The sequence below is a fragment of the Varroa destructor genome, unplaced genomic scaffold (assembly GCF_002443255.2).
Source record: "Varroa destructor unplaced genomic scaffold, Vdes_3.0 BEIS01000001.1, whole genome shotgun sequence".
Classification (NCBI taxonomy): Eukaryota; Metazoa; Arthropoda; class Arachnida; order Mesostigmata; family Varroidae; genus Varroa; species Varroa destructor.
In genome coordinates, this window is record NW_019211454.1 from 45,563,012 (window position 1) to 45,585,184 (window position 22,173).

A 22,173-nucleotide genomic window follows, 5' to 3' on the forward strand; every position below is an offset into this window, starting at 1 on the left:
TCAAAGCGCGGAGAGGGCAACTGAAAACGGAAGGGAGAAGGATTTGAGTTTCGTGATGATTAAATATCAGTACAAAAAGATGTCCTGAATAAAGTCCGACCTTTTCTACAGTGTTGAATGGACAGCTTGTACGTATATATCGAGCTGGAACAATGAACCGTGTGATTAGTCCGGATTGAGAAATCGAACGGCGCGAAATTCAAATACGCTATGATTAGGTGTACAGGGCCGCCTACGGACATTGTATGTATCAGGTACTCAGGCGTTATCACCTGTCGGCACCTATTTTTGTCAAGGCGACAAAGGAAAAGCCATTCCAGTAAGTTACAAAAACCGTGTGACGCGTAAAAAAATATTGTGTTGTTGTTGTTGTGTGTGTGTGTGTGTTACGTATTGCTATGTCGCTAATTAACAAGATGTAAGCCTGTATAGTGATATCTTTTATATTTGCGGGCAGCCAAACAGGATAGCATCATCATTTGGTTGACGTTGGTAGTGGTTGCAGTTACCGTTTGCAGGCCACCGTATCATGCTAATTCTGTGGCGTTTTGTCATACTGTCATAAACTGTTTGACCTAAATCTGGCGCGGTGAAAAATTTTAAGAAACATCCACAGACGCGAAATATGCCGCTGTTTTTTATGTTCCCATTGTTTGAGAAGTATTTAGATAGTTTCATCGGATTTTTACTTCGTTCCGAAACACGCTCGGATGTTAAACTATGCAACGGTGATCATTTGGCGACGGGAGGTGAAAAACCTCGATGTGATGCACAGGATCGTGGAGCCCATCAGAGTCGTGCTACCATCAAGTTCGAGAAGTCCAGGTCGCGTTCGAATCATTTGGTCGCGGTGGCCTTACCCCCTTTGCCGGCCGCACTAACGGCGCAAGATACGGTTTATAGTGATGCTGACAAATCTCTTATGATTTTTGAGAATCTGGTAGATGCTATCGAATTTTGTAAGAAAAACAAATCAGCGAGCCCACGATGGAAACAGGTAGCGGACACGACAGAGGCCGAAACTTTTTCAAGTCACCTTTTCACTGCTACGGTCTCAGATGGAAGCAAGGACATCCTGACGCAAATGAAAAATAACCGAGAGTCGATTGGCTGGAGAATGCCGAAGTCTCAAGAAACCGTTAAGCTACGCAAGACCATTGAAACTGGAACGACAAAAGAGGTGCACGCTATAATTAGTTCCAATCCCAGATTTCTCATAGGGAGCGGAGACACACCAACTGTTCTTCAGGAGGGATGTCGCTACAACGCATTTCACATCGCCGCAAAGGCTGACCGGCCTGATATGTTGTCCCTTGTCGTTCATACGTTACGCTCCAAGTCCTTTATGAAGATGATGTATCCGAACGACACCGATAAGGCGACCGAAAGCCGCATGGCATTTTTGATCGATTTGTATTTGAACATGCCGGACAAGACACGAACAAGTGAGACTCCACTGCATTTTGCCTGTAAATTCGGCTCAGTAGAGTGCGTTCGGCTGCTTCTGGATCAAGCAGAATGCGACCGGTCGGTAAAAAATGGTGAAGGACTGGAGGCGCAAGAAATTATTTGTGAACGAGCAGGCAAGCAGCCTGCTCTGGTTAGAAAGATTAAATCACTTTTTGAGGAACGATTTGTAATACCTATATTGCGTGACGAGGATGGCGACTGTTTACCTCGGGTGGGGGCGCCTGTGACACCCAAGCAACTAGACTCGATGCTCTACTCACCGCAGACGCGTACTCCACGCTCTGGCAAGCGGGTTTCTGCTATTGTGGGGCCCGTCACGTCGCCGGTAGCCTCCGAAGTAATGGCTGAGCTAACAAGTACTCGTCTACGACCCACGGAGATGCAGATCCGGCGAACAGATGCTGAGAAAGGACTTGAAAGTGTTGTACGTCAAGTCGCCAGACGATATGGGGTGCCGTGGAAGGAGCGATGGGACTTCCTCGATTGTGACGTGGATCTGGCTTCCTCGGAAGGGTTAAAAGCATTTGAGAAGTATTTAAAAAGGCAATATGATACAGCTGAAGTAAGGTTCGTAATGGGCGAGCGAGCTACGAAAACAGATTATCATGTGTGGTCCGCACTTGAACCGATCTTACACGGAATTGACAGGGCTCAAATGCCATTTATTGGTCAGTGGACTGACAACATGAAGCGATACACACGGGATGAAATGCGGACATGGAAAACACCAATAAAGTACTTGTGCCAGCACCGTGAAAAAGGAGCGGGTGATGATGCCGACTGTATCATTAATCTCATGAGTCGCTATACTAATAACGACCAGTGAATGCAAGTCAGCCAGATATTTTGTGTGGGATAAACAAGATTGTTACGCCGCTTGTTATATGTGTACACTTATATACACTTGTATACGGTAGACGACGGAGATTGTTGTTAATTTCCACGAATTGTTATATATAATTCAGCAATTTATATATATCATACTTCCGAAATTTGTGTATTGCGTAACATACAAATACACCAAGGTGTATATAATTATTCTTAATTATTATTTGCAGACTTAATTTAATGAGCAACAAAGTTTCATAATGTTGGCCTTCCGTTAATGACAAGTCCGCTTAAACAAATCGTGACTACTGATTCACGTTTAGCTGCATATATATAACTAAAATGATGTCAGTTCCTTTTATTAAGCCTCTTAGCAATATTACTGCGTTCCTGAAACTTCCAGCAAAATACGAATCTCCCAAAAAATATGAGACTCGTTCAAGACCATGGAAGATCGTTGTGTTTGCAGAACGCTACATAACATTTTATGGACATTAGAGAATGGAAAAGATCAAGCGTCGCGAAACGATGTTTATCGGTATGTTATGCGGTACACAAATTGCGGAAGTCTTTTTTTATAAAGGGCTGTATATTTATTACGAGAAGCCTGGCAGGAAAGATGTTCGAATGGTAATAAATGGTGCAAAATGTTAGGTTTGATTAAATTCTATGCAAATAAATTATAGTTATTTTCAACCTACTGTACTCTATGGTCAGACAAATACATGTTTATAATTAGTGTTATAGAAAATTGAGATAATCGATACAGTCAGGCAAACATTATGTATGTGTGTGTAATTCAATTTTTTTTATATCGCATTAAGCTTCAAGAGTTTAAAGTAACGGTACAAGATATATTTCTGGGCATGTTGTAAGAACATTTGTGATAATCTCGTCGAGAGAGTTGTACGCATGCCTATGAATAGTGTTACTTTTCAATATAGCGAAGTTTCTAGTTACACATGTTTACTTCTGTCTACCGATTATCTCGTAGATTTGCAAACCAATTAAGATGTGAAGAAGTAATCTCAGAAGACAGACGCATGGTACATCGTATCTTATAACAAGGCCCCTTTGTGACAGTTTATTGACATTTGCACCCAACAAAGCAGGCAGCTTCATCAAAATACACCGATGCCTCCTGCTAGATGATAAATTATTGCCATAATATTAGGATAAATACGTGTGGCAGAGGTTACATTAAGGTGATAGCAAAATCAACTAATTTTGGTAGATGTTGCTCATATATTACAGACGACTTTTGCCGATAAATATTACCCTTGCACATTTGGTCCGGGATGGTTACTTTTAATGTTACGAATGTGTCGTAAGCCAAATCAAAGCTCCCACTTTATGAATATCAAAGATCAGATTGATCAGTACAACAGACTATTATCGCCGCTATTTTAATGATAAGATATTATTCAACGATATATTTCATAGTCATGTGCATTTCTGCCATTTTCCGAGTATCATTCAGATGGCAAGAGTTAAATGCTTTGGCATCTGCCGAGCTCGTTTAAAGTAATTCGATTTGCGTGGGTCAGGGACTCCATTCCCCAAAGAATGTTACGCTTTTGACGGCTTAAAACCCGGGGTATAAACCCGGTTTGCCAGGGTGCTCAGCTAGCGCCTTATCATTACTTGATTTCGATTATTTTACTCAGTACGAGTCGTATTCACTTCAAAATAGATAAATTCTTTTTTGCAAAGGAATGACCTTAAAAGACGCTGTCCCAAGAAATATGAACTAGGTTATGTTCTTGTGATTGTTTCTCTCTGTTATGTAAGTTTCAGTCCAGTACGAAAATTCGACAGTTATGAGCGTTAATGTCTTACATGGTTCCACCATTAAAGAGTGCCGACCACTGGGCGACTTGAAGGAGTTATTCGACTTCAAGTCGTTGTGCTGTCGCTGTACCAGCAACCCACTGCGAAGCATTCACGAGAAACTCCCGAGTCGTTCCCGGGTGTTACTCTGCCATGACTTCAAAGGAGGCTATCTACTAGACAAGTTTGTATATTTTATTTACATACATCATGATTACTGTCAAATACTTTTTTAACTGATGAATGATGTTTACCCACTAAGATGCTTATGAAGCAACCTTGAATCCAAATATGTATGTATAATATATAAGAGAATGTATAAATAGAAAAAAAAATGATCTGTTAACAGAACAGACTAGCAAATTGGTTGGATTAAGCCGTATCGTAGATTGTGTTAAACATCTTCTGACGTAAAAGATGATCTATACCTGCTGAAAATACCTTATTTTTCTTTTTCCTTTTTTTTTTTTTAATCTAAACTCGTTCGTGTATTTGTCGCAGACACCATTTTGATGATGCATCAGAAGTCACCGATCTACCGAACTATTGCGCTTCTCTTGACTACCGATTTGAATACTGGGACAAAATTGATGTGTTTGTTTACTTTTCGCACAACTTAGTTACGATCCCACCCTGTTCATGGATCAAACAGGCACACGCAAATGGCGTCAAGATACTTGGTTAGTCATTTTCGAGGAGTTTGTTAGATACCACACACACACACATGTCTATATATATATATATATATATAAAAGGGGATGGCTAAATACGAACCCGTATGTAGTACGCATCACTATACTGTTTGCCCCCGGCGACCACAAATTGCCGGAAGCTCGTTTGTCAGATCTAATAGTGTATTACGAGCAAGAACTATGTGGCATATAGTTAAAAAATGTGTTCTATCTAAGTTGTACTTGTAAATAATATAAAACGTTTGGGAAAGTCATTGTATACGCTGTGCATTACGCACATTAAAGCCTATTATGTACAGACTTATTTAGCACAATTTCTAGATTTGTGATCTTTATTGCTTTTAGGCACATTCATCATTGAGTGGAAACCGAAAATTGTTGACGAATTGCTTGCACCCAATAATCTTCCAAGAATAATCAAGGGTCTCGTAGAAGTCTGTTTAGAAACCAATTTCGACGGTTGGCTTTTTAATATAGAAGTTGATGTAAGTCTTAAGCGTTTACTTCTTAAAACAAATCGATATCTTTCAGAAGATTTAGGCTGTAGGTTAAGAAAATAGTTTGTGTGGCCTTCACTGTTGTTATATTCTCTGGGTCCATCATTAAATATTCGAGAAAATAAATTATAGCCAATTGAAAATAAGCTCATCTTTCTCGGTCTTTGAGTAAATGGCTGTCGACTAGTCCGATTTTCAGGATAATCATATAGGCAATCCGATTTTTTTTCTCTTCATCGATGTTTTGAAACGTAAAGCTGCTCGCTTGTGTAGTACTACTCCTCTTTCCCTTTTATTGGTAGATTGTTCGTTTTGTTGATACTAGGAGGCTTTATTTTATGGTGACCGCATGACAGAATGGTAGTAACGTGTCAACGAAATTTAGCGTGGCTTAGCTGAGTGTAGACAGCCTTCGATACTCCCGTAATATATCCGAATAGTAGAAAAAGCTACGGTAGCGGGAACTTCTTCCCGTACTTGGTTCCTCAAGATTGTCCCCGCTGCCGTGACCTGGTGCAACTGTATCGAGGCCTGTCGTACAAGTGAGAATCAACTACGTAAGAAAGTAGACATCTCTTGCAACACGCCTATAAATAAACTAATGGTGTACGGTAGACAGATAAATTACTATGACTTTTTTCTTTTCCTACGGATGTTGTATAAACAGATCAATCAGAAACAAGTAGAACCCTTGATTCACCTTGTGCGTGAAGTGCGTGAACAATTGATTCAAGCCAGACCAGGAAGCCTGGTTATCTGGTATGACTCTGTGACAACATCGGGAAAAATCACATACCACGATGAGCTCGTGAAGGAGAACAAGCCATTCTTCGATGTCTGCGACGGTATCTTCCTTAATTATGGATGGTAAGAACAGCGAAGAAGACTATTTAAATATTTTCTTTTTCCTTCGAACTCTACGAACTTAGTCATTGTGATCATTAAACTTGGCGACGCGGTCTATTTCACCTGTCGTTGTTACCGTCTAAACGAAAACTGCTAGACCTTCTTCGATCGTACCTGCGGCAACAGTAGCGTGTGCGCTTTTTGGTTTGTACACATGGAATCGCTTTTTGCCTGTTCGTTGTATATGGTCACATTAGTGTCAGGGTAATCCTGAAAAGATCAACCGCCATATTTCTTGGTCGAGAATTCTTTACTTTATGCACTAAGACAACAATTCCTATTGTTGTCTTAGTGCATCTGGAAAGTGTTATTCAATAACTCCACTGTGTATTCGTCGTTTTCCAAATTATGTCCGTCCGTACAATGATTGTGTAAGTTGGCTTCATTTAGACATAGGTTAATTTCTCTAATCTTTTGCCACGTAACAGGACTAAAGATCAAGTTAAGCGCAGTGAAGCTCTGGCTGGCGATAGAGCTAACGACGTGTACGTCGGAGTCGATGTGTTTGGTCGTAAAACACCTTACGAAGCTGGATTCAACTCACCAAAGGTGAGCTTACGTGCGTGTCGTGAGTGTAGAACTCTAGCATAATATAATAATCCTAGTATACCATAAGACCGCATTGTTGCATGTGAATTTTTTCAAAGTACTAATGACGATAATAATAATCCTGCAGCAAACCAGGCAAATTCTTTCCATGCAGTTTACCACTATGTCCTGAAGGGTCCGAGTTAAGAACGCTAACTTAGTGTGGACGAGCTGTCACATCATAATTGATGTCTTGAAACTAATATGTATATTTCTTCAAATTTTAAATTTGGTGTTTGTTCAAGGTGGCACAAGAGATTCTGTCCAGCTCGTCGTGTTCAGTTGCAATATTTGCTCCGGGTTGGGTGCTCGAATGTAACGACGTGGAGGAATTTACTGTGAACCAGAAGCGATTTTGGGACAAGATGCCGGCTTTAAAGGAAAGCACGTCGGTAGAAGAAAAACAGAGAATTCTTTAATTGAGTCAAAACGCTTCAGGCGGCGTCAGGTTCTTGACGATACATGTAATTTACATTATATCTTTATACTTTGCGAACGTTACTGAAAATTTCACTTTAGCCCATTGCTGAACTATGCAGACGGTGCTCATAAGTCGTGATACTGTGGCTACCACAATTACTAGCGTTTTATAAATTAGCTACGTGTACGATACGTCAAAGTTGAAAAAAATAATGATTTATTTAAAAACAAAGTCGCCTGAATCTAATCTACTCTATCCTGTATTGCTTGAAGTACACTTGAGCCTAACTTCACTCAGTTTATGGCAGCAGCTCAGTTAGTGAAAGGGGTATGTCGACGTTGAGTCCAAGACATCGCTTGTTTAAGTCCGCCAGCGCGCACTTATCTATATTGTCAATAAAGTAAGATTCTTTGGTATCTTCCATATATTTGAAAACTAAGTATCAGTTAGCTTCATTTGAGCCCAATATTATTCCGATGGTTATTCATTAGTCGCCTTAATGATGGCTGCTTTACGCAAGTTCATTTTAGGTGATCAGTGCACTCCCCTTATTCTAAGTATTTCAAAAGTACTTTTATTTTTTTCGAGTGCATGGTAAAGATATTTTGATTATAATTTATAAATGTAGATAGAGAGAATGCCCTGACCTGATCGAATGATATATACATAATATAATCAAGTGCTCTATAAACCTGTTTTATTTTTCATCACTAGTATCTGGTTAAAAATATGAGCGTTTCGAACTTGACAGAGAGACTGAGATAAATCATTTCCGCCAAGTTGTTGATATATATATGCTAGCCCTATGCTGCTGTACAATAAATGACAGCATCTGAATTCGAACTGAGTAAACTGAACATTTGTCTTACTTAGTAATGCCATATATATGCTTTGTAGTATCACAATGCCGAAAACTAAGGCCGGACATTCTGTATTGTGTATGTGATATTTTCATTTTATATTAGACAGCAGGAGGCGAAACACATAGGCTTTAATAAAGTGTTGATGTACCTTTAGATAGCATCTGTTCATTTAGAGCAAATAAATATCTCTCTATTCGTGGCAGGTATTTTTTTGCATTTTATTAGCGCCCTCGAATGTATCTGCACGTAAATTAGCATCAAGCTAAATTTACCTGAGAGCAGAACGAGTAATAGGGTCATGGCCATCAATCAGATGGTATGGTGGACACCAACAACCTCATGATCAACAGATGCACGTGACGCCAAATGAAAATCGCCTCTTTGACGAATCAAATGTTGAAATGTATGCACAGCATGACATAACGCAGCAAAAGAAGCATCTGGTCAGAATAGGCTTGTTGTAAAAACCTAAGTCGATACCTGGCATCTTCGCCTCCCTATTCAGTAAGTTTGTTCCAGTAAATTCTTGTTAGTTCTGAATTGAGTTAGCGCTGGACGTGTTCTGAGAGAATTCTGGCGCATTGACAACAAGGTAAACAAGTTATTTGCGACTTGTATTGTGAACCCGCAAGGCGAACCTTATCGTAGGTCTATCCAATAGTTGGATGGCATTAACAGTTGTCGGCGCGATTTTTAGATTTGAAAATTGGAACAGCTTTGACAAACAAGAATTTGAAAGGATTTTTGATCGAGTCATCTCCGACAAAAGCCGTTTGAACCCGTTCATTTACGTATCTTAGTGTTGCGACTTTTACGTGCGGTGTTGCCGTCAAACATTCCATCAGGCAGATGGGTGGTTCTCAATACGAACTGAAGTCTGTGGGTCTATGCCCAGGTTCGAATCTAGACCAGTAATGTGTCTCTATGAGTAGCAGGCAAATACGTCACTTATTAGCCTATTACGGGAAATCATTTACACGTCTGGAGAGTGATAGTCCATTTAGGGTGAATGTGGCCTTCAGGTAAGGAAAACACCTCACACATTTGATATTGTCGTTTTGCATTTGTGCTGAAGTAGCAAGACGGCTACGTATTATTTCGGTTTTGGGAATTGTAATTTAATAGTAATAGGAGCTATGGTTGACAATTATAGATTTATTACAGTTGTAATTGGTAAGTATGTGGCAAGGCTAGTGAATTACTGCAATACACTAGCAGAACATATCCTTGTACTGGTGCATTTTCAAGGTCCTGAAGTGTCACGGGGAATAGCATGAGCTTAAAACTTAAGCTTTAAGGATAAAACTTATCTTGAGGAAACCTAATTGTTTGACCAAATTAAGGGTATTCAGAAGGCCCTATCGTCTGAAGTGACAAATTCTTTGACACTGAATTCTTTACTACGCGCTACAGTACACCTAGTAAGCTAGGTTCGACCGAGTTTTATTTCGTGAGGGGAAGTCAGATCAGCCTTAGAACCTGCAAATTCTCCAGAAGTAGCCGAACCGCGTTATGACACTGTTCGCTCACTTTCTTTTAGATGAACTCCACGTCAACCAATTGTTAATTTTGCATATCCAGATCGATTCTATTTTACGAAGGAGGCTCAGGACAGGCATTTTGAACAGTTATCAAGCCTACGTGTTAGCAGCAATTTGTTCACACGCTCCTTTCAGCGATGCCTCTACGTGAAAAGCGGTTGAAAAGTTTTTCGATCTCTAGATTTTTGTTGAGCAGAACGATTACGCATGGTATAAGATTTTAGCTGATTATTTTAGACAATGAATAATCCACTAATACTTTTTGTTTCTTTGTGGGTATCTACTAGCGAATTTGGGATCACCCGACGTGTCCAGCAATTAATCAGGCATGCTATTTTCGAATCCCTGCGAGCTCAGTCTGATGGCAATGTCCATAGTAAATCCAGAAGTCTTCTCTTCTCAGGCCAATTCCTTCTTAGTCATATTTCATGTGCTAAGACACCTTAACCCATTAAGACTGGAATTAAGCTTCGCTAATCATGATAAAATCTGTCATACAAAATTTTGAGAATCGTACATCTGACTTTTCGGTGTTTAAGAATATATTTTAGATACTTAGACAAATTTGGGGGCTTTCTAACGTCACGCAATTTTTTTTCTAAACAAATAAATAACTCTTGTCGGAGTTTCTTAGCGTATTCGAAAACATAACTACATATCCTAGGATCGCCATGTTGGTCTTGTCATGTACAAGATCATCTGATTCAAGTGCGATTGGCTGGCGCTGTGATCTTTTCATACAGAATTGGAATTTCAACTGATGTCAATCCCGTTCATTTGACTTCTATTAAGTATTTGTAATATATCTTCACCGCTAAATATCGTATAAGATTTACACTACAACTTTAAAGTACAACAACTGCCAAAGAACAGACGCAGTTGTCTCACGCTCTCTTTTCTACAGTATGTTCTCATTACAGACTCATTTATGTAGTGTTTGCTATGCGAGACTGACTTTGCTAAGGTTCTACCGTTTGACCTTGGGGTATGAAGAACGAAAGCATCAGGACACAAGGTTTTCTATTTGGGCTATGCTAGACATACGTAAACGATAACAATGGGCAAATGATTGTACAGCGGTCATAATCCCGGGTCAGCATGACTATTAAGCAGCTCTCTGAGTACTTCGTTGTACTAAGTGTGAATATGGGCATGTAGGCGATCGCTGCTTCAAATCTCAGCATTGGCAGATAATGAAAATCATTTATGAAATCGTTGCGTGTTTACTTACTAAGCTAAGAAAGTGGTTTAAGTTCGAAAACAGGAGCAGGGAAACACTTTGTTGCGTGCTGCAAGGGGTAAGCCGCCTGAAGCAATGTCAATGCAAAAGAGCAAGTGTTAGACTCCAAACGTTTATTATTTAGGTTTGTTGAAGGAGTTGAAGATTTCCTCTGACTATGTTTGTAGCAATACTGAAAGGCGAGGTCAAAGGCATTTCTTTATGGAAGGAAAAACTGAGGCTCAACTTACGACAACACATAACGTTGGAGTCGGAAAGACCCTGGAAAGACTTTTTTGCGCCTGACAGAGAGTCTAATTCGAGCAGGTAGGTACGTTCATTACTACGGCCAGAGAATTCAGTTTTACGATAACTGCGCGAAGCTGTATCTATGTAATTGAATCCATAAGATAGAGGCTTTGTGTATAGCTAATTTGTATGTAATGCATTTTCAGGACGAAATGTGTATCTTTCTATACCTAAATATGTGTTTTTTAATAGCCTAAGATGAGAACTACAATTAGTATTGATGTCAACGGCAGACACGAATAATATAAGGACGGGAACTCCATCGCGCCTGTGAATATTTGATACAATTGCTGTGAGTCGAGGTCCTTCCGAGACTGGGCGGACAAGTTTATGAGCCATTACCAGATTAATATATAAATAAAAGATAACACACTACTTCCAGTTATAGCTAATCGCTCTTAATAAGGAACGGCCAACATTTTGGAGAAAAGAATCATTTATGTAACAACCAGCGGTGCAAGCAAATGGTAAGCGGTCATACTCAATTATTTACAACCAGTGATCAATTTTTTCGACAATACGTGCATTTGCACAAAACATGCAATCTAAAAGAGGCACATTTCTCGATAACACAACTATCACATGTAAATGAAAGACCAGATGTGGATCATACCTATATTGTTGATGTATTAATGGCATGAGCGAATTAACGAGCAGCATGCATAAAATCTTATCATGTGTCTACTAGACATACAGGTGCGATTTTATCCTAGTCTTTTTCCGCTAACGAAAAACACTCGATGCCTTTGTTGACTTCTGTGTTGAAGTACTGAGGTTGCTACTATATTCCTAGCCATTAGCAAATTAACAATTCAAAACTGAAGCACAAACGCAGGCAACCGCAAGATTCATAGTTGTGGTTTCAGTACAATAAAAATTTCAAAGCTCGATAGATTTTGGGCTTGTCAAAAACAAGCCTTGTCCATGTATGTCCATGAAATACGTTTAACAAACACGGAACTATCGTAAATTATGGAAAAACTCTTTTTTTCTGCTCTATTTTATGATTACTCTATTTCTTTCGTTCGTTTAAGCTCTGTCGGCCATCTGTGTATGGCGCCCTTGTCGCCAGCATACGTGAGGTCAACTTGGCTTCCGGCCCCTTTATCGCTTCCTAGTTACTAAACATTATGCTATTGTGGAGAGGGGTACTTCGAGAGGCCGAAGTATTCGTAACTCCCTTCGCTAGCTGTGCTGTGCTAAGGATCGGTCTGTCCTACGAATTATGAAAAACCATACCGAGTTAAGGTATCACGCTTGACTGTTCTGATTAGTTACGTCGTTTTCTACAACGATTACCGTGAGAACTGCTTATTTTTTTTCCCTCTGCATTCCTGTGTTATCTATGCATGCCTTAGTTTCTCACTTGAGTTTTTAAACTAACTTATTGATTTGTAAATTCGGTGCGCTTTTTACCTGAACAGACAAACGCTTTGAGCGTACTTTTTTTTAGGTGCGAAAACTCCACTTAGATGTAAAAATATATAGATTACGTGCCATCTTATCGAACAGCTGAACTTTCTGCATCTTCCGACGGTGGCTGACTTCTGTGCTATGCACTAGAAAATGCAAATGAATTTCAACGAGCTTATAGAGTTATACGGTTGGGCATTTGTTGAAACATTAGCGCTTTCTAGAGGATATACAAAGGCAGTTTACATATTATATTCAACAATTCGTATTATGAAGCTCAAAGCGCGCGCTTCCTGTAGCTGTGTTATACCAGCTTAAAATTATGTTATTCAGATTAAAATTGAGGAATAAGATTCCTCAAGCGATCAGTACTCAGTCTTGTACTTCGTTAGTATACAGTGTTGTTATCATGTTAAAAACCTTAAATTTGTTTGTGAATATTGTAAGTGATCAAAGCTGTAAGTGGTGTAAGCATTTTAACTGTGGCGGCCATATATTCAAGTTATTTTTTGAGTAAAATTATGTTATATCTTTAAACGTATAAAAGTTAATATAGTAATAGATTAGAATACGGCAAGATATATTTTAATAATTTTTGTTAAGTAAGCTTGGGTCGACGAGGAAATATTGACTACAAATTTAATAGAAAAACAAATTTTTATCTTCAAAATTAAAAAAAAATATGTAGAAGAAATCTATTATAAGAGCTTAGATTATGCGCGCTAGGAAACAACAATATCGAGTTCCACATAATTGTTCAGCACTGAGTACCAACGTCGTTGCAAGATGAAACCCTAAGCAACGCCAGACTTCATCACATTTCAATTGCATCTTTTCACTCTGTTTCACTAATCCTTTTATCTTTACTAAAAAGTGCTTGTAAACTAAACTAGGCTAAAACTTGATGATTTGTATCTTTGTTTCAGGCCAAACATATGCACGCGCTACTGCCGCAACAGATAGAGATATTTTGTAGAGTTCGGGTTCACTGACACTCTCATTTTTTTCCCAGATGAGAGCCCGCCGTCTTCAGATTGTTCGCGTTATACTTCGCTACTTTAAATAGAAACGGTGGAACTTCATATATCTTTAAATATAGTAGAGTATATGTATATATAGATGTCTGTCACCACGCAAACTGCAATGCAGCCGAAGCCGGCTCATCTCCCGGTCCAGACCGTCCCGACTGTGAAGAATAGGCGTTATATAGCCATCGATAGTAATTATAGACGCTCTACGACGTCTTTCAATAAAAAGCAAATAGTAGTGGATGTCCCTATACCACATAAGTCTGCACAACAAGTAAATATAACGAACACTCTCGGAGGAGTGCCCGCTGTTAGGATAACACGTATTGTGCAAAATACTCAGACATGTCCTCCGAAAGTGGTCCCAATAGACGAAGCCCTGAAAGCGATGGAAGCGGAAAGCGCTCCAGTAACAGCAGGAGCGATGACCACACCGCCACATCAACGAAACTTTGTCATTCTGCAATTTAAGCCAAATAAACAAAGTCCTCAAATAGTGGATAGCGGCGAAAATGTGACAGAGAATTACGGGGGACCTGTTCGAAAATCCTTAAAGCACGTCAGATTTGCTCCGGTTGTAGCTAAGCAAGTGAAGCCAGTGTTGTTGCCACAAGAAGTTCATTACGAACATGCAGAGAAGCAGTCAAAGTTGTCATCGTTTACTAAGGTCTCTCAAAGTTTCTCACTAGGACCACAGGCTCCAACACATGTGGCCAGTGCTCTCAAAACGATTAATGGTCCAGTTGCAACTAGGCCACTGGCTGTGAGCTGTCAAAAGTCATCTGTAACAGCTGGGCCCTCATCAGTCCCTCGAGTGCCGCGAGAAATGGCCAACGCACTTCAGCGAACGTTTGCACCTGACTATGGACGACCTAAAGCTTGTCCTGTAAGCGGTAAGTGCTGTGATTAAGCGGAAAAAAAACTATCATTAATATATGCATGCATGAACCAATGAGATATTTAAATGTTATTGACTTTAATGCACCACTCATACGTGATACGAACGTCTTCCACCATCCAATTTAGCCATCATTTAATTTAAATCTGCTTTGCTTAAACATTATACCATTATGTATACTTCAGACCTTGATCCATCGTACGTGGCTCTTCAGCTCGCCCGGTTCATAGACGAATCAGAATACGCCAGCTTGTAATGGGTTCTCAGTGTTCTGTGGATAAACCATTAGCTCTCTCTCTCTCTCCCACTGCCCTGTACTTCTACGATCCAGCCATCGTTTTCCGCTGGCTTGGTGAAGCGGGTCATGCTGGCAAAAAGCTGAAAGTAAGAAAAACTTTTTGCCAGAAAACAAAAGATAGCATCAATCCATGAAGGCGATTGCTTCTAATCAACAGCATGGATGATGCCGGAAAATTTCAAAGCAACAAGTACTCTCGTACAGAGAACACGACACACAACACAAGTCAACTCATCTGATACATAACAAAATAGAAACTTTTTTACACAACCAAATATTTTCGATCCTTAGGTAAAATTCTACCTTGACATTGGCACCGTATTACAATGTGTACTGTTAATAATAAATAAATATAAAACAATAAAACATACAACTTGCTCTACTTTGCAAGAGTAAGAATACTGCAAATCTTTGATAGAATTGCAGCAAGTTTTGCGTGTAAAACAATTAATTGTTTGTAAAAATGCTCTAAGTGATAGCATCAGTATGTTAACGAAGCTTTATAACAACTTACTTTTGCCATTAAGACATCCCAAAATTATTTTTTTGTTATGATTTTGCGCACGAATGCTTATCTGTATAGAGGCTAACTGTAGATACATATAAGCATATTTTAAGCATCCGGTTGGCTATATAGTAAACACTAATGATAGATTCAGTTATGCTAAGAAACAAGCTCAATTTTTCCTTGATTTGAAAAAACGGTACATAATAAATGTAAATGAGTGAAAATGGGCGTAAGTAAAAAAAAAAAGTGAAATCAAGACCCTCAAACTGCGAAGCGGAGCTTTTCAAACTGTTACGAAACTTCCGCCTTACACTGTATATAGTACGCTGATATTGTAATTCATTTCTTGTATTAATGTAGGCAAATCTTTCACTTGTCTAGAAGGATTTTACCTCAAAACGTGTAGGTTCAAGTTTTGATCCTAGCACACATCGTTTAGTTGTAATTAATTTGTTTAATGAAAATAATTACAGGTTGTGTATCGTACTTGAAGCAATAAATGACACTACCACTGCAAAAATGTAGAAGTCAAGCTAGGATTTTAATGAAAGTAGGCTTATGTTACACTGAAAAAATTCGAAGTATATTTTGATAGCATACAAACAATATAAGGTGATATTTATGCATTCAAACGAACCGGATGAGAGCTGCATATTTTCTCAATTACGTTTCAGTCAAATATTTTTATTATATAAATATCAGCCCCGAGCTTGGGTTGACACCCATTACCAAAGCGACTGAACTGGTTTACTTAGATCTATTCTATTAGGTGTTAAAAAGGAGCGAGGCCTGTTCCTTCAATAATCTGCTTTTTATTACACTAAAGAAAATACCAGGACCAAATCATTAACACTTGCTACTTGACATGAGAAGGTGACTGGCGAATCTGTATAGGGTAGCAGCGCAGGATATTTTGCGGCCCAATTCTATAGGATTTGTGTTCGGTTAGCCCACCGTCAGAGTCAAGTTGACGGCCTGTAATAGTGATTATTACTAGAATAAACAACTGTGATACTGATAAAATGCCTTCCAAATTTACATAATACAGTTACCGCATTATATGCGTAGGCCGTTTTAGGAAATAAGCAAATAAATAGACAATGTTATGCATATGAATTTTTTTCTCGGTATTCTTCTTATGAGCGTGTTAAAATAAAGATGCTCTATTTATTCCATTCCAGCCAGCAATTAAATGAAGAAACTCTTTAGAATTTCGTTTTATTAGCTATAATCGTGTCGCCTATCCGAACGTAGTTCAATCTACTAACACCATCTAGTAACATTTGTCTTCTTAGTCTGCTTAATATTTTGAAGAGAAGGTAACTTTAGCCAATGATATTACAACCATTCTTCCTAGAAATGCTTCGTTTCGAAATTCCCGTACACGCTGTGTCTTTTCCTCATTACTATAGCAATTTTAAAAAGCAGTTATCTCTCATGCTTGTTACGTTAATTTCGGTATTTAAAGCGTCCGCAATGATAAAATGTACCATAAACACTGACTGTCCTATTGTTCCTTTAATAATGATGATTATAGTAAATTCCATGATGTGATTTGGCATACGTTCGTCGCCATATGATTAAATACTGGACAGTTCTACAGATGGTGACAATATGTTTAATCGTAGATAACTAATACGTATAACATTACAGCAATAGTATTTGACCCAAAGAAAGTACTGAACAGTCTGCCAGCGCCCAGCCCCTCATGGTCTATAAAACAGATACGAACAGACATTTATCGAACTAAGCTAAAAGCAGTAACTAAGCTCAGCCAAATGTTACGTCCTTAATCGTGAATGATTTATGATTACTTCAACAAAGTACAACTGTACCGACGGAATGCGATAGAATGCAGCCCATCATTGAAATGTACCTCCGTCTTCCTAACTCTCGCAAGCAAGCACTACTGTGACTACGTAATGCATCGTTTAGGTTTATCACTCGAGATACAAGGATTGATATATGTATATGCGATGCGCGCATCCCGTTTTACGCACTCAAGTAGCGGCTTGTGTTAAGCATCGTAGGTATTAGAGGGCAGTAACGTCATCCAGCCCGTTGAGGTCAGAGTGGTCTTTGAGGTTTGCGGAGGCCGAGACATTGATTGAGCCTGAGACTGACCAATGGTCGGGAGTGCCTTGCAAACGCTTGTCTGCATCGGCAGTACCTGCTGCGTATGGTTACTCACACCGCTCTGTACCGACGGAAACTGAGAGTGCATCTGGAGAAACATGTGTGCAGCCTCGGTATGTCGACGCAGTTCCACCTTACGTTGAAATGCCATACCACAGAAGAAGCAGGCAAACGGCTTGAATCCGGAGTGCTTCCTTGTGTGGGTGATAAGATTGGAGCTCTGCGAGAATGCCTTTCCGCAGACGACGCATCGGTGAGGTTTCTCTCCTAAAGAAAACATCAAAAGTTATGCAAATTCGTAACGTTTCGAGCGATACAAGGATAGCAATCGGCATAATATCACGTAAGAGAACAGATAAAATATGGCAGGATATTTTGCAGGCTCCCGAACCTTTCGATTCGTTAAATACTCTTGATTTTATAAAACATTAGTAGACAAAAATAGCGATATTTTATATATATATATATATATATATATATTGCATATCTAATATCTGTAGTTAACATCTCGCATCTTGAGGGCTAACACTCTAGTATAATAAACGAGGTTTACGAACGAAAAACAGGCAAAGCATCGATCAGAGAAGCTAACGGAGTACATTCAACATGCATCTAAAATTTAAAAAACATGAATAATCCTTACTTTATTCAGTTAGCGGTAACCGATAGCTGGCTAGATCTCAAGTTTCCTTATAACATGCATGTAATCGGGTGCGTATCGAGTGTTATACACACAGAACAACCTCATTAAGCACATAAGGTATACAATTAAAGATGGTATACAACGGACGGATAATTAAACTGAACATAATTATAATGCTGTGAATGAACACCTGTATGAATGTAGGTATGTTTCTTCATATCGGACTTTTGATGAAATCGCTTTCCGCAGTAGTCGCACGGGAATGGCCGTACATCGGAGTGAATGAGTAGGTGAGTGGACAGCGTCGATGACCTTTTGAATTTTTTTCCGCATTCCGAACAGCCGAATAATCTCTCCTCCTAATGATAGTGTTGATACAGGGTCGAGAAATAAAGATGTGAAAAGTACAAAAACAGTATATAACACGATGTTCATATCCAAATTAGACGTTAGGCGTTACTAAGCTTCTCTTTTGGCTTTTTTCATAATATCTCGTTGTCTCGGTGATCCAAGGTCTTGAATTTCTTCATGGACGCTGTGCTGATTTGAACGAACGCTACAGCATTTTAGACGCGTGGAATTTGCCACTGTTAGATGTTTCTGGCTACCACCAGGGACGCCGTAGTAATTAGGTCTTCGCTCATTTCACTGATCAGATGGTCAGCCGAATTCAATACTGTCTATTATGAAAGGTGAAAACTTTCCGACGATAAGTTGCTGCTATTTAGGCTACTGAATTACTTGAAATTCGCTTGATAGGCAATATTGGATTCGCCTTTAATATAGATCGTACGGCATACGTAAAGAAAACCACAGGTTGTCAATAAATGTCAAAACGTCTCACCGGGCGACATGCGCATTTAATGATAATTAACAAGTCTCTGTAAATATGAAGTTGGCACCACATCGATTGTGTGATTTTTATTTTAGTCCACCACTCGAAAAATGACGATTTCTCGGCTTTCCTTCCCACCGCTTTTTATAAATAGCAATAATTCTAGAAACAGTTTTCATGTGATTGAAATAACCAGTTGGAACCAATTTAGCTCCTTGAGAACCCAAGTGAAATACAGTAGGTACAATAGTTTGCTCAATCCTGCAAAGTGTGCCCACCTTTTTTTCAATCTGTGCTGTGACTTCGGCTGCGGACGTGACAAATCCCGCAAGTCCAAACCTGGTCGCGTGATATAGCTGGTACGCTACGGCGGCATGAGAGGTCAGTCGTTCTACTTCCGCACGGAACATGCGATCGAGCTGAATCACGTTGGCGGCGCTGAGAGTTACTGACTCTCCTGTGATGAAGTTGATCAGAGTAAAATCGGTGAATGGCCTTATGAATACAAAAATTCATGCAAATACTTTCTGAGGTCTTAACGTCTCTCAGCATGAGCGTGCTTTAATTAGTTCCCAACTAATCGAGTTTAGATGATACAGTCCTAAGATTATGCAAAACACATCTACCACATCTGACGAACAAATTCGTTATGGCATATTTTAACGGTTCGAAGCGACCCTACACAATTTAATCTTGGTCTGAAAAATATCGATACTATCAAAAATATAGTGATACATACGAACCATACTTAGTGGGAGTTCAGAGTGTTAACTTTAACGAATTACTGGGAAAACCTAAAAGCGAGCATTGGCTGCCTCGCTGACCTAGCCCTGCCCCAATTCAGTCGAGGCATCGTTACCAGCGAGCACCGAATCTGCCACTTGTCCTGCCAAGATACCTACACCTATATAATGGGCATAAGTTTATTATAATTATTATATATATCCAATATGACCTGTTATATGCCACATTAGCACTGAGTTGGCAACGTCTGATGCCCAAGCAAATACAACTAAACACAATGTAATGCAAAAAATAAAATTACTGGATCGCCATTTAAACCGCATGTGAACTGCGTACTGAGGAGTCATTCAATGACTCTGTATTCTCACTTCGTCACTTGATATGCACTAATAACGTATAGACATAATAGATGGTTCATTGATTAAAGCTCTTTTAACGCGTAAGTTAGATGTTATCTAGGTATCTACTTGTAGCTTAGTTAGAACCTACGAAACGTACATAATCAATGAAGACAGCATTGACGGTCAGTAGTTGATGAACTGACCACTGGATTTATATAGAAAATAGGGATCTCGTTTTGTTTTAAGACTGAATTTGACTGAGCATGTTTTTACGTCATATAATCCGTTTAGAAATAATTTTTCTAAGCCTGATCATTTTATTTTCTTAGCTCATAGATAAATACAGTTGAACTGAATTGTTAGCTATATAAATTACATAGTTAGCTATGACCATAACAAGGTGAACTGTGTTTATTCTACTATATATTGTGTAGTCAGAGAGTCTTATGTAAGGACAATAGAGACAACACGCACACATACACGACATCAAGTGAAAAGTTGTAATTTATTTAAAGACGGTTTTTCTATCGAAAAACGCTTGTACGTTGCAAGCGCCGAAGTCTACGCTGTGCTTGCGACCAGAAGAACTACGCAGGAGATAAGCGATCCTTTGCCCTTAAGCGAGCATAACTACCTGTATACATGTATATATGAAGGATTCCTACTAAAAAGGCTTAAGTCAAAAAATATAATAATTCGTTGTATTAGAACTACTAGTGAAATCAAACTGCATTTTTAGGCTAAAATGCTAGACCTTTTTCCTGTACCTGTGCAACAGTAGCATACATTTAAACCCTTTCGATTGAAAACCCCCAAGCGTGCTAAGGTTTATCTTGTTTTTTAGCTAACCGTTTGATCGCTTATATTGCAACTTTTCCAAGATTTGCCATTAGATATGGAATTAATTGAGCAGTGACAGCCGCTCGGTCTCAACATCACATGTTGAGTTAATAACGTCTCATAATAATGACACACAAAGCTTTAATCATATTCAGACGTAATACACCTTTATTCGTTCATCCGGCTCATTTATTAGGCCGTAGTTCAATCGACTAAGTTGGCAATTTGACCACCTTCGCTAGCTACTCATGCAATCTCAGCGTGCGCATCCTGGATCCATGTCTGTTCTTTCTACTGTGCTATAACTTCAGATAGAATCACTAAGGATTTTTACCTGCTAAATAATTTTTTCGAAATTGTCGTACATAATATGCAATCTCGTATGTGACGTCGAGTTAAGTCTTGAATCTATATCCTTGTTGAATTTATTCTGATTGGAGAAGTGAGAAAACAACAAAAGAACCGTACAAAATAAATTTGAACTCACTCTACTGCAGGTTTCAAATGATCACGTTGAACAACAAGTCGGCAACGACACAGCCAACATGACCACATGCAGGACCTTTTTAGGTAATGGCGTGCGTCGTATATCGTTTTCTTGCTTGTATGTCTATTGTAAGCTTTCATCCTGGTCTTCTGCGCTTATAGGGGTCTATTGCTCATTTTGCACATACTTCTTTTCAATATTTCTGTTTACTCCACCTTTGTATTCTACTTGCGACTTCTGCCTCTTAGATACATTTGAACATTCTATTTTCGTAGGGAATTGCTCCTGTGCGGCAGTTCCGCTCGAAAGCACTTCGATCTTTATGTAAGAGCCACCCGAAAAACATCATCGGAGCAAGAGTCCAGCAGAAACTTATAAACCCGGTTCTTGGTATTGCCTTGGAGAACTCATAATAGCCGGTACGGGCGGACTGGAAACGCTGCATCGCCGGATCAAAGATGAAACCTGTTGGTTAGCAAACAAAGTAATAGCTTAACAAAACACACTGGGACACTTGAAATCCTTGTCCTAACGGACATTATTTTTATGTGCTGGCTACGGTTCACTGGAAATGTCGGTAAAAGCTGAGTACGAGCCACAGCTAATAATAGAAGGAGCATAATATATAATATTCCAATTTTTGATCAAGCTTTTTGGTTTGCTAATAGTATTTGAATCCATCCCGCTCATTAACTTAGCAATATTGAATTTGAATAAACATAAATAGATCATTCAAAAAGATAAGTACAAGCAATATGCTTTTTTAACAAGTGCGTAGTTCTCAGTTGTACGTTCTTTTCCACTAACTTATACAGGAAACATATATATACATATATAT

At 39.1% G+C, this 22,173-nt stretch overlaps 4 protein-coding genes and 1 long non-coding RNA gene across 17 annotated transcripts in view; 3 read left to right on the forward strand and 2 right to left on the reverse strand.

The window, feature by feature from the left end:
* Window positions 1-55: 55 nt before the first annotated feature.
* On the forward strand, window positions 56-16,425 carry ENGase (cytosolic endo-beta-N-acetylglucosaminidase). Of its 13 annotated transcripts, none has more exons than XM_086976558.1 (12): window positions 56-319; window positions 4,090-4,312; window positions 4,630-4,808; window positions 5,166-5,305; window positions 5,985-6,184; window positions 6,652-6,772; window positions 7,057-9,117; window positions 11,044-11,182; window positions 11,547-11,860; window positions 12,199-12,464; window positions 13,504-14,498; window positions 14,689-16,425. In XM_086976558.1, the coding sequence occupies exons 1-7, from the start codon at window positions 211-213 to the stop codon at window positions 7,228-7,230; spliced, it is 1,146 nt and encodes a 381-aa protein (XP_086832684.1). In that variant the 5' UTR covers window positions 56-210; the 3' UTR covers window positions 7,231-9,117; window positions 11,044-11,182; window positions 11,547-11,860; window positions 12,199-12,464; window positions 13,504-14,498; window positions 14,689-16,425. The 13 variants fall into 13 exon arrangements, with proteins under 13 accessions (XP_086832684.1, XP_086832690.1, XP_086832687.1 ...); XM_086976564.1 differs by having other exon boundaries at window positions 12,199-12,437; XM_086976561.1 differs by having other exon boundaries at window positions 12,199-12,412.
* Window positions 326-2,994, forward strand: LOC111255233 (ankyrin repeat and LEM domain-containing protein 2-like). The gene has a single exon (XM_022816987.2). It carries the CDS (start codon window positions 626-628, stop codon window positions 2,294-2,296), a length of 1,671 nt encoding a protein of 556 aa, XP_022672722.1. The 5' UTR covers window positions 326-625; the 3' UTR covers window positions 2,297-2,994.
* A 901-nt stretch (window positions 16,426-17,326) lies between the features above and the next one.
* On the reverse strand, window positions 17,327-20,841 carry LOC111243438 (uncharacterized). The gene is made up of 3 exons (XM_022789003.2): window positions 19,202-20,841; window positions 18,279-18,447; window positions 17,327-17,712 (listed from the first exon to the last, which is right to left on the reverse strand). Exons 1-3 carry the CDS (start codon window positions 19,331-19,333, stop codon window positions 17,327-17,329), a joined length of 687 nt encoding a protein of 228 aa, XP_022644738.1. The 5' UTR covers window positions 19,334-20,841.
* LOC147758702 (uncharacterized) lies at window positions 17,651-18,936 on the forward strand. Its single transcript, XR_015318324.1, has 3 exons — window positions 17,651-17,788; window positions 18,293-18,378; window positions 18,602-18,936. It is a non-coding gene; the product is annotated as an uncharacterized LOC147758702 (long non-coding RNA).
* A 147-nt stretch (window positions 20,842-20,988) lies between the features above and the next one.
* The window catches only part of ND-B15 (NADH dehydrogenase (ubiquinone) B15 subunit), a 2,239-nt gene continuing 1,054 nt past the window's right edge, over window positions 20,989-22,173 (reverse strand). The window contains exon 2 of the mRNA XM_022800734.2: window positions 20,989-21,800. Within this exon, the coding sequence (XP_022656469.1) occupies window positions 21,580-21,800 (221 nt within the window). The 3' untranslated portion in view covers window positions 20,989-21,579. The remainder of the gene's footprint in view (window positions 21,801-22,173) is intronic.